Raw genomic sequence first — 12,190 nt, 5'->3', positions numbered from 1 at the left:
CAGATCTATAGGTCCTTCCAACCCAACAAAACCAAATGATGTCCCCCCTGTGCCTTGCAGGAAACCAGAAATTAAATCTCTGGAGATTCTGGACTCTGGGCCCAGGGCTGAGCAGAGGGCAGTGGTTAGGCTCTGATTCAGAACAGGCACTCAGAAGAAGGAAGGACAGAATAGCCGTTAAAAGACTATGGTCTCTAGGGTTAGACTACCTAGGTTCAACTCTTTGTTCTGACGCAAAATGAGACATCTCAAGAAAGTTACTCTATCGCTTTGGGTCTCAGTTTCCTCATCTATAAAAAGGGCAAAATGAAACTCATGTCTCAGGGTTATTGTGAGGAGTAAATGGTTTAATATATGTAAAGTACTCAGAGCCTGGTATGTCGTAATCACTATGTAACTATTGTTATCACTAAGGTATACATCGAAGCCCAGGAGAATGATAGCTCCTTTTCCTTACCCAACATATTCACCTAGAAGTACCCTGAGAAAGGCTGGGAACTCGTCTCTCAAAAAACCATACCTCCTGGAGAAAGGGCAACTAATCCTGACATTAGGGACCTCTCTGAACCACCTGAAAGGAGCCCTGCCTGCGGCACTCACGGAGCTTGCACGCAAAGGTGAGTGCCTGGCACACGTGGTCAGGTAGACCGTGGCGGGAAACTCCCACCGCAAAAGAGACAGCCAAAGCCAACAAAGACGTACGAAGAAACCTGAGGAGTTAGGGACAGATGAGAGGTGAAAGAAATTTAAAGAAAAGTCATCTTAAATGTTTTCTGAAAGGCAACAGAATGTATTGCATCTGTAAAATAAGAACTGGATGCTTTAAGAAGCTCTCAGAGGACAAGAAAATGTTCTTGCATATTAAAAACATCAAAAAATAATCGAGATTTCTTAGGAAAAAAAAGCCAAATACACAATGAGATGAACAATAGGAGAAGAAAGATGAGACAATGATTTGCTTTTTAATTGTGCCCATATTGCTCTGATAAGATGAAAATTAATTTTCCAGAGAATGATGAGAATTAATTTGAGACTTTTCAGGCAGGAGGCTGACATGATTTGGTTGATGTTTACATGGCCGCTCTTACTGCAAAATGGGAACAGGGTTAGAAGGGAGCAGGCAGGGAGGTGGGGGACAAGTAAGGAAGTGATTACAACAGCTTAGGAAGATGACGCAGTTCAAGAGAGCAGTGGGGTTAAGAGAAGATAGACATGGACTATGTGAAAGGAAACGGAACAAGTAGAACGGTTTAGATGAGAAGCACTCAAAAGTCCAAGATGTCCTCACGTGCAATGAAAAAGGGTGGCTGCTTAATTATATTGGATAATTTCTCCAACGCTTGCCAATCTAAACTCTGTGTGATGAGTGATAAAATTGTTCAGACAACCTTGACCCTGTCCGTCTTCACTAAATGTTGAGTAAACACTGATCAAAGTGCAAACAGGAGTAATACGTGTTTTGTGGTTGTTCATGTTTAGAAAGTACGGCTCTTTATAAAGCTTAATATAGCTTCAAAAAGTCACTAGTTTGATTTATAAACATAGTAACGACTCTGAGGTAGTTTGTATGTCCCCAAATTTATTTACAAAATATTGTTTTTCAAATATTATTAAATGGTCTTACCATTTAAAAAACTCAGAAGACACTTAGTAAAACATTATTATTTTTTTAAGGCAATCATCATGTTTTCCTTTCAGATATGTCAACTGTTCCAAAGGCCCAAGGTGCAATCTTTCCAAAGTTTCCAGCCTTTATCACTTAAATAATACCTTGGTGTTTTCATTTTTTTTTTAAATAGTCTGTGAACTCTCAAGAAATAAACTGAGGGTCAGGAGAAAAGGTGCCAGCACCTGGACTTCAGACTGTAAATCTTATAGTCTTTCTTTTCCCAACAAGCAATCATTTCTGAGCTATGGAGAAACTTCGTAGAATAAAATCAAACAGTAATTGTTCCTGAAACAAAAACAAAAGTAACACACACACAAATGACTCTGTGGTAGAGGGTGTTCCATCTGAAGGCCTCATGAACTCAGACTTGATCCTGAGGGTCTCTAAAGATTTGGTGCACAGAGCACACTAATTGCTACATTCAAACTACAGCGAATTCTATGTGATCGGAAGGCTGGGTAAAATAACCAGTCAAAGGGTTCAAAGCTAAATACAGTGCGATTCTTAAACACCTGGGGAGAGATTACCTTGGTTTTGGAGAGAATGGGGGCAGCCCGATCGAGCAGCATCTCCACCACCTGCTCATGACCACTTCTTGCTCCACAGTGCAGTGGCGTCAGGCCGTCCTATCAAAAAAGGCAACGTTTTCAAATACATTCAGTGGGAAGCTCCATGAATGAGTGTATTTCATCAAGATTCAGCGTGGCATCCAAAGTGCTGTGGACCAGCAAGCTTCAAATATTTACTCATGTATCTCATAGTATAATTCTATTTTTTCAACTAAAGAACTGAATTTTTCATAAGTTTAGGCAGTGGTCAAGTGTGTAATTCCCTGCAAAGCTGAGAGTTAAAAGTGTAACTGTTCCACTACTCTTTTGACTATCCAATGGAATCTAAGTACTATAAATAATTGTGTATCCACCATTTAAAAAAATACTATTAACTTTTCAAATAGGAATTTGTAACAGGAATTTTACATTGCTCCTTTTTGCTCCTGCATGTCTATTTCCATTTCATTTCCCCCATATAATTGTATCTTCACGTAATATAATTTTATGCTTGAGTGTTTTTTATTGATTACCATATCATACTTCCCTGCTGCAAAAAAAAAATAAATCTAAATTTTAAAAAAAGTTTAAAGATTTTCTGAGAACACAAGCCTTTAAGTGTCAAAAGTAAATCTCCTGATTGGAATTATAATTATTCAAACACAATGGATCAAAGCAGCAACACATTATAAATTTTATGATTATTAAGCAAGAGTCATAATTTATTAAAAATTCCTCTCTGAATGACATATGTTTTTTCACAATTTATTGATAGAATGAGACAGGATTCAGCATCAATACTTTCCTAATTTTTGTCTTTATAAATGTTAGTGCTGAGACATCTTGTCTGCATTAATACATAGCTGGACTTTTGGCAATACCACTAATTCTCTAAATTCCTGAATTACATGCCAAAAATCACTTAATAACTTTTCATCAAAGATTTTTTCAAAGATCCATCATAAGACAACTTCATTAGGTCTTTTCTGTTAGCAGCAATAGAAGAATTTGATTATCTAAGCACCAGAAGCATGTAGTTCTTAACAGGACACCAGTGATCTGAGCTCTTCCCTTCACCTCAGAGTTTTGCACCGTGGGGCCTTGTGGGTTACAGTTAGAGTCAGGGCCTTTCTTTAGGACAAGGAGAGAAGGGCTACTGTATAAAAAGAAAAGTGAGAAAGGAGAATTAACAGGGAAGTGAGGAAGTGGAAATTTATTCATTTAAACGATCTAAATGGCTCCAAGTCATATGAAGAAGTTTTCGCACATCTTGGTTTTGTTTCCCATCTTGAAGATTCCTGCTGTTGACTACCTGAATATCTACCCTAAAGATAGCCATATTTTAAAATATGTCAAAAGTTGATTCAAGTCACTTTCTAGCCTACATGAACAGATATTGTAAGTAAGCCTAATTATCTAATATGTAGTCAATAAGGTACAATCCTATTTCTAAACTACTAGCCAAATCTCAGTACAATTAAAATTCCTTAAAATATGAGATTTGAATCACAAATATGATACGAGTTGGACTGTATATTCTTTGAACATGTTTAAATATTCTTCCTTTTATGCTAATTTCAAACACTTGCTCTTCTAAAGCAAACTAAAGCAATATAATAATAGTCGTCCAAGTCAGAAACAGCATTTTCCTAACAAAATAGAATAAAGTAAAATCTGAGAAGACATTAAAAGTATACCATGGAGGCAAACGTCTTCCCAGTAATGTAAAATCTGAAAATAACTGAAGAAGAAATAATACAATAATCACATCTAACTTCTGACACACACAAAATTCACATTCTCTGAATGTGACTGTCTTTTATGAACTAAAAGGTCAAAGTTGATTCCCTCATTTCTCGTAAGTACACTCTGGATGACAGAATACACGTAGGCATTTTTAAACTATGGTCACACACAAAATTATTCATCTTTGAAAACTCATTTATCATTTTCAAAGAAAACTCATTTATATCTTTGAAAATGATCTTCTCCCAAGCAAAATCCTACATACTGAATATAAAGTGTTTGGCTACCTAAGAGGAAAATCTATTTCAACTCCTTAATCTTTTGAAATATATTGTTCCTTACACAGACATATATAATTTTGCTGACTTCATCCTGCGAAAAAAGTTTTAATCATGGGAAAACTTCAAACCTATTTCAGACTAAAGTAGACTGAATAGTGTAATGAGTCCCTAGGTACCTGGTGGACAGCAAAAACAAATGCCACCTTGGCATCCCCGTTGATTCATCTCTATCCTGACCTTTTCTTTTTTCTTGTATTGTTTTGAAGCAAATCCAAGACACTGGATCACTGTATCCTTACAACTACCCTTATACAGAAGGGTATAGTCTTTATTCTGTAAATGAAGACTCTGAGGTTCAAAGAAGTTAAATGACTCATCTAAGGTGTCACAGGCTGAATTCAGCAAGAGGTCAGTGCTGGCTGCAGGGCAAATAAGACATGTCTTGGCAGGAATTATTAAGACAAAGCCTCTCTGCTCAAACTTTCGGACACTCCTTGCCTTCCTTTATATTTTGCAGCTGCTACTTCTGATCTCCGGTGTTTATGTATTAAAAACTCATAGAATCTGGGGACTCAGCCAGGAAAGGTGACTTTTTCTCAGTCGTGTCAGAGCGGTGAAGGGCTTTGCATTCTAGCCACTGCTTGTTTTACCACCTTGTTTCAACGATAAAGTCTGCAAGTTCCCCAAGGAAAGCCTCATTGGTTCCTAGCCCAACAGAGCTACCCGAAGCACAGCTCTATCAACTGTAGTTTTACTTGCAGTGTTTTAAACACTGATTGCGAATGTCTAACTCTTTTGGATCTTCTGCAAATTTGCTCTGTAACTTTTCACAGGTGCATGGCTCTTCAAATAGCCAGAAACCCAGCAGGAGAGATCCCTTTCAGCAGGAAGCTGTATAAGATGTCACGACTATCTGACTGCACAGACAGTGCCGGCCTGGCTGCTGGGACAGTCACAGGTCAGTGGAAAACCAGTGCCTAGAGTTAATGTGAGATCTTTAATTAGCATCATAGTTTATACAGTCACGAAGATTAAAAAGACTGGCTGATCCACATTGAGACTGAAAAGTATAAGTCACATAGTGATTCACAGTTCTGTTTAAAAAAGAGAGAGAGAGAGCTGGGATTGACATTACTTAATACCATTTTTGGAGGACAAAAAGTAAACATTTAAATTTTGAACTAATTTCTTGGGCTTTGAAATAGGTGGGACATCATTCCCATTCCTGAAGCACTGCTCTGATGATACCTCTGTGTTCATAGTCTTTAATAACTGATTCAGTCCTCAGTGAAGTCTAAATTCCTCAGGTTAGCATTCAAAGTCTTCCAATCAGTCGCTGCTACACTTAACGTTTGCCTAATCCCCTTCCCTTCCACCTCAATTATACTCTTTGCAGTCCCTGGCAAAAGCCTCTCCTGTTCTTGTTTCTCTGCTTTCAGGGTAGATATAACAATTTGACCATCAGGATTCCCCTCATATTTTATCTGAACCTCTGTGGGAAACTATGACATTTTGCTTAGTATTTTAGTTATTTGTGGACATGCATTATCATTCCAATGAGTTTGTTTCTGAGGGCTAAGTTAATGGTTTAAAAGGGATACTTGAATCTCATAGAGAAGGTAACTCAGTACCATGTTCATGAAATTGCTTAATAAAAATGACTGAGTAAATGAGAATGAGTGGGTGAATGAATGGGCTTTTAGGCTAGTCTTTTAAAGATGCTTTCTAGTTAGCTGCTTAAAAATTCCTTTCCTTCTTATTTTCTATGTTTAAGACTAGAATGATTTTATACCCTTCAGTTCAGTTCAGTTCAGTCGCTCAGTCGTGTCCGACTCTTTGCGACCCCATGAATCGCAGCACACCAGGCCTCCCTGTCCATCACCAACTCCCGGAGTTCACTCAGACTCAAGTCCATCGAGTCAGTGGTGCCATCCAGCCATCTCATCCTCGGTCGTCCCCTTCTCCTCCTGCCCCCAATCCCTCCCAACATCAGAGTCTTCTCCAATGAGTCAACTCTTTGCATGAGGTGGCCAAAGTACTGGAGTTTCAGCTTTAGCATCAGTCCTTCCAAAGAACACCCAGGACTGATCTCCTTCAGAATGGACTGGTTGGATCTCCTTGCAGTCCAAGGGACTTGCAAGAGTCTTCTCCAACACCACAGTTCAAAAGCATCAATTCTTCGGCGCTCAGCTTTCTTCACAGTCCAACTCTCACATCCATACATCACCACTGGAAAAACCATAGCCTTGACTAGACGGACCTCTGCTGGCAAAGTAATGTCTCTGCTTTTTAATATGCTATCTAAGTTGGTCATAACTTTCCTTCCAAAGAGCAAGCATCTTTTAATTTCATGGCTGCAATCACTATCTGCAGTGATTTTGGAGCCCCCAAAATAAAGTCAGCCACTGTTTCCACATCTATTTCCCATGAAGTGATGGGACCAGATGCCATGATCTTTGTTTTCTGAATGTTGAACTTTAAGCCAACTTTTTCACTCTCCACTTTGATTTTCATCAAGAGGCTTTTTAGTTCCTCTTTACTTTCTGCCATAAGGGTGGTGTCATCTGCATATCTGAGGTTATTGATATTTCTCCCAGCAATCTTGATTCCAGCTCGTGCTTCTTCCAGCCCAGCGTTTCTCATGATGTACTCTGCATAGAAGTTAAATAAGCAGGGTGACAGTATGCAGCCTTGACGTACTCCTTTTCCTATTTGGAACCAGTCTGTTGATCCATGTCCAGTTCTAACTGCTGCTTCCTGACCTGCATATAGGTTTCTCAAGAGGCAGGTCAGGTGGTCTGGTATTCCCATCTCTTTCAGAATTTTCCACAGTTTATTGTAATCCACACAGTCAAAGGCTTTGGCATAGTCAATAAAGCAGAAGTAGTTGTTTTTCTGGAACTCTCTTGCTTTTTTGATGATCCAGCAGATGTTGGCAATTTGATCTCTGGTTCCTCTGCCTTTTCTAAAACCAGCTTGAACATCTGGAAGTTCACAGTTCACGTACTGCTGAAGCCTAGCTTGGGAGAATTTTGAGCATTACTTTACTAGCGTGTGAGATGAGTGCAATTGTGCGGTAGTTTGAGCATTCTTTGACATTGTCTTTCCTTGGGACTGGAATGAAAACTGACCTTTTCCAGTCCTGTGGCCATCGCTGAATTTTCCAAATTTGCTGGAAAATTTATACCCTAGAAGTGCTATTAAAATACCTTATTGTTCCAGAAAAAAATAAAATTCTCAATAGATAAGTGACTTATAAACTGGAATTACACTGAAGAACATGACTCAGTCTTCTTAGCATTAAGAATAAGAAGGTAAGACCATAAAAAAGAAGGAAATAATGCCATTTGCAGCAGCGTGGATAGAACTAGAGATCATCATACAAGTGAAGTCAGTCAGAAAGAGAAAGACTAACACCATATGATATCTCTTTGCAACCCCACGGACTCTTTGAGACCCCATAGACTATACAGTCCATGGCATTCTCCAGGCCAGAATACTGCAGGTAGCCATTCCCTTCTCCAGGGGATCCTTCCAACCCAGGGACTGAACCCAGGTCTTGGCATTGCAGGCAGATTCTTTACCAGCTGAGCCACAGCGGAAGCCCAAGAATACAGGAGTGGATAGCCTATCCCTTCTCCAGTGGATCTTCCTGACCCAGGAATCGAACCAGGGTCTCCTGTATTGCAGGCGGATTCTTGATCAACTGAGCTATCAGGGAAGCCAAAGAGATTATCGTACAAGTGAAGTAAGTCAAAAAGAGAAAGACAAATGCCATATGATATCACTTATATGCAGAATCTAAAATACGATACAAAGGAACTTATCTGCTAGATAGAAACAGACTCACAGACAGGGCGTGTTAACAGATTTGTGGTTGCCAAGGGGGAGGTGAGGTGAATGGAAGGATGGAGTTTGGGGTAAGCAGATGCAAACTATTAGATATAGATTGAATAAACAACAAGGTCCTTCTGTATAGCACAGGGAACTATATTCAATATCCTGTGATAAATAATAACAGAAAACAATATGAAAAAGTATATGTATATCTGAATCACTGCTGTAAAACAGAAATTAACCCATTGTAAATTTTCTATACTTCAGTAAAAAAAAGAATCAGAAAGTAAGAGAAATATGAGAATATTTTCTCTAATTAAGGGCCTCCCTCGTTTTTCTACTTCAGGATATTATAAGCTTTAAAATAAGAGGTATTGTGGATATTTTGTTTTGTTTTGTAACGTAGCATGTACTGGTTAACATAGCAGGGAACTCTTTTCCTTAAAATTAGAGCAATGGTTTTTCCAATATAATATAAGGATTCTTATCCACTCCCAACACCTAGAAATTTACAATTAATGCACAGTGTCACTTTGAATGGTCCTGGACCAAAAAGCAGTCCCTCAACCAAATACAACAGGATATAGTTTTGACCTCCAATTGAAAAATGCTTGACAAAGGCAGTTCTTGGGGCTCAAGGGAGGCTGCCTCAAGATAGGCAATATATGCAGCTGGACAGGAGAGAAGGAGCAAGGATGTGGAGTTGCCATAGTAACATTATGGGAGGGAAATGAAATTGCATGGGGTGAGCGATTTTTTTCCCAATTCCCCTGATTTCTAAAGCACTAACATAATGAACAAGTATTCCCTGGGGAAGAATTCTGAACCAGTGCAAACTGGCGGGTCTAGATCTCATATTTCATTTTCAGTGGCAGCGATCTTATTAGTGAGGTAGGGAACAGCACTTCACTGGCTAGACAAAAGGCTCTCTAGTGTTAGACAAAGAGCAAAAGCTTGCACACTTCAAGGTCAAAAAGATTTGCTTTCAGGTCTAGCTTTTCTGAAAAGCACAGAGTGGGACATTAAAGCAGCACACTTAGGAATACTGAACCCAGAAAATGTCCTTAACAAGTTGAACTTGCTCAAAGATAATACCGAAATGACACAAATTCATGACTCGGGAAATACTTTCAGAAAAAGACACATTTATTTTGATTAGTATCCTCTAGGTTCCTTTCTATTCTTCCTTTTAAGCAAAAAACACACCCAAGAGAAGGAAAGGATATCAAGCAGAAAACTCTGGATACATACTTTCTTCTTTGTCATGGATGTAAACTGGGATATGATATTTAACTGAAGATTAAAAACAATGAAAGAAAAAGCAGATAGCACCCAGGAGAGGAGAGTTATAATGATAGCCAGAGAGAAATTAAAAGGCACTGGTTACAGTCTAACAGTCAAACTATTCTCATACGTGTATTTTTCTCTAAAAATTCTGACTGTATCCTCATTTTGTGCATGTTAGAGAATCGTAGATTTGGTCTGAGAGGAAGTGAAATAACATTTTTTGAGACTGCTCTATTGTCACAGGCATTTTATATTTGTGATCTTACTGAATTTTTACAACAACACAAGAGAAAGGCATCAGAATTTGCATTTATAGATAAGTGCTGCTCCAAGGATTAATGTGCCTACCCAAGGCCCCATGCAAGTCACTGGTTCACGTTAGGACTTAGACTCAGTTAGACTCACATTAGAACTTAGTTCCTGCATCAGAGGGACTGGATCTCTTCCACTGCAGCAAGCAATCGCCTTTTAACATCAAGAATTCATTTCTGCCATTTATATACAGGAGAGAGAAATGTATCTTTCTAGTGCCCTTCCTTGCTGTCCTGCCATACATTCTATATGTTTCAAATCAAACTAAAATGAGGTAGAATTCCTTGTTGTTCTTTCCGCTCAGAAAACTGGAGCTTTCTTTCTGAGCCTAGAACACACCCTTATAATATTTGTTGTGTATTTGTCCACTCTCTTCTGTGTGAGCTTTTTTTGTCTCTTCTTTCTTATCTTCTTCTGGGTTAACTGAGTATAACTTAGTTTTCCAGTGACTGATTCACTATATGTATCATCGACGATGTCTTCCTCTGGCTTTTTAACTAAACTCTTTCTTTTCTTTCCTGTTTTTAAAAGCGGTGTTCCCAGAGATTAAAATAAATATCCTTAAATTATCACAGCCTAAATAATATGATTAACTATATTATTTAGTAATAGTATTTATGTTATTATGTATTGTTATATAATTTCATATATGAGAATTCTACAATATTATAATTTCATTTATATTAGTAGCTTCATATTTTGTGCTATAAATATATATTTAACTTAAATGCATTATAAATCTTATAACAAATTGATATTTTATTTAAATAATCAATTTTTTTAATTTTAAGAAAATAAAAATAGTTTTTATCTGATTATTACTTCTAACTCTTCTCTACTTTAGACCCACATTTCCTTCTAGTTTTGTTTATCTTACGTCAGAATTAAGAACTTCCTTTGATATTTCTTTTAGTACGGGTTTGATGGTAACAAGTTATCTCAGCTTTTGCTTATCTGATACTGTCTTTATTTTACTTTTATTATGGAAATACACTTTTACTGGCTATAAATTCTAGATTAGCAAATACTTTTCAGTCAGCACCTTAAAGATGTTCCATTGTCTTCTGATCTCCAGAGTTTCTGATAAGAAGTCAAGTAACATTTCTTCAATAGACACTATTTTATGACTATGAAATATTTAATAGTTTAAAATTTATTCTTAAGGCAATCACACTTCTGGAAATATAATGGCAAGCAAAACTCAATACCAATATTTATTTTTCCCTCATATTTAACCTGATAAACATGACCAGTTGCATTTCTGGGAAAGGAAAAATGTGCTAGTTGCTCAGTTGTGCCTGACTCTTTGCAACCCCATAGACTGTAGCCCACCAGGCTCTTCTGTTCATGGAATTCTCCAGGCAAGAAAACTGGAATAGGCTGCCATTCCCTTCTCCGGGGAATCTTCCTGACTCAAGGATTGAACCTAAGTCCTCTTGTATTGCAAGCAGATTCTTTACTGTCTGAGCCACCAGGGAAACCTGCATTTCTCGGAAAGGACAGGCTAAAATTACAGGACATCTAAGTGTCTCCTGACATCTTTCCAGACTAGTAAGAATTTAACAACCGACAGATTTGGGATATTCTGAAAACCTTTTATCTACCTGCACACAAATATCTCTTTATTCTTATAAATCAGTTGGATGCCATTAACTTCAGGGAGCAAAATTATATCAACACAAAGTCAAAGTCACTCAGTCGTTTCCGACTCTTTGTGAACCCACGTACTATACAGTCCATGGAATTCTCCAGGCCAGAATACTGGAGTGGGTAGCCTTCCCCTTCTCCAGGGGATCTTCCCAACCCAGGAATCAAACCCAAGTCTCCCACGCTGCAGGTGAATTCTTTACCAGCTGAGCCCCAGGGGAAGCCCTATATCCCCGTTATCACAGGATCAGTATAAAATCAAGTAAGACATTTTGGCAAATGTAACATTAGGAAGTGTATCTAATATATTCAGCAAACACTTATTAAACATCTAGTATGTGCCAGGAAGTACTAAGTGCTATAGATATTAAGATGAATGTGTGTTTCCGAATGTCAGGGTGTAGCTTTGGATGTAATACTGTAGTAGTGGGATTATATGGAGAGGCGGGCAGTGGTACCTTGCTGGAAAGGTTGGAAGCTGGAGGAGGAATGAGGAGAGCTGCAGTCTGGGAACCGCAGCATTGTTATTACTGACTCTACCTGGAACTCCTGAATATCCTCTGGAGCACTACACACAGGCACAGTTGCCTTTGTTATTGGATTGAGAGGAGTTGGTGAAAGGAGATGGAGGACTCAGAAGTTGCCACAACGTTTTAAACCGGTTCTAACTTAGAATCTAATTTAGATTGGTTTAAACTCAGAAGTTGCCAAATTCGTTTTAAACCGGTTCTAATTTAGGGTCCATATTGAGCCTCTGACTTGGCTGTGAACTGATGCGAAGGAAAATAAAAATGACAGTAGACCCTCCACTGCAAAGCCTCTTCCTTTAGAGAGGATGCAAATACACGTGCTAGCCTTGCAGA

At 38.4% G+C, this 12,190-nt stretch overlaps 1 protein-coding gene across 1 annotated transcript in view; it reads right to left on the bottom strand.

The window, feature by feature from the left end:
- ANK3 (ankyrin 3) overlaps positions 1-12,190 on the bottom strand; it is a 375,681-nt gene that overhangs the window by 183,751 nt on the left and 179,740 nt on the right. The window contains exon 9 of the mRNA XM_052641329.1: positions 2,197-2,295. Coding sequence (XP_052497289.1) covers positions 2,197-2,295 — 99 coding nt within the window. The remainder of the gene's footprint in view (positions 1-2,196; positions 2,296-12,190) is intronic.

This window comes from Budorcas taxicolor, chromosome 5 (genome assembly GCF_023091745.1).
Source record: "Budorcas taxicolor isolate Tak-1 chromosome 5, Takin1.1, whole genome shotgun sequence".
Lineage (NCBI taxonomy): Eukaryota > Metazoa > Chordata > Mammalia > Artiodactyla > Bovidae > Budorcas > Budorcas taxicolor.
Note: the sequence above shows the minus strand (reverse complement) of the source record. Positions and strands in the feature narration are given on the sequence as shown.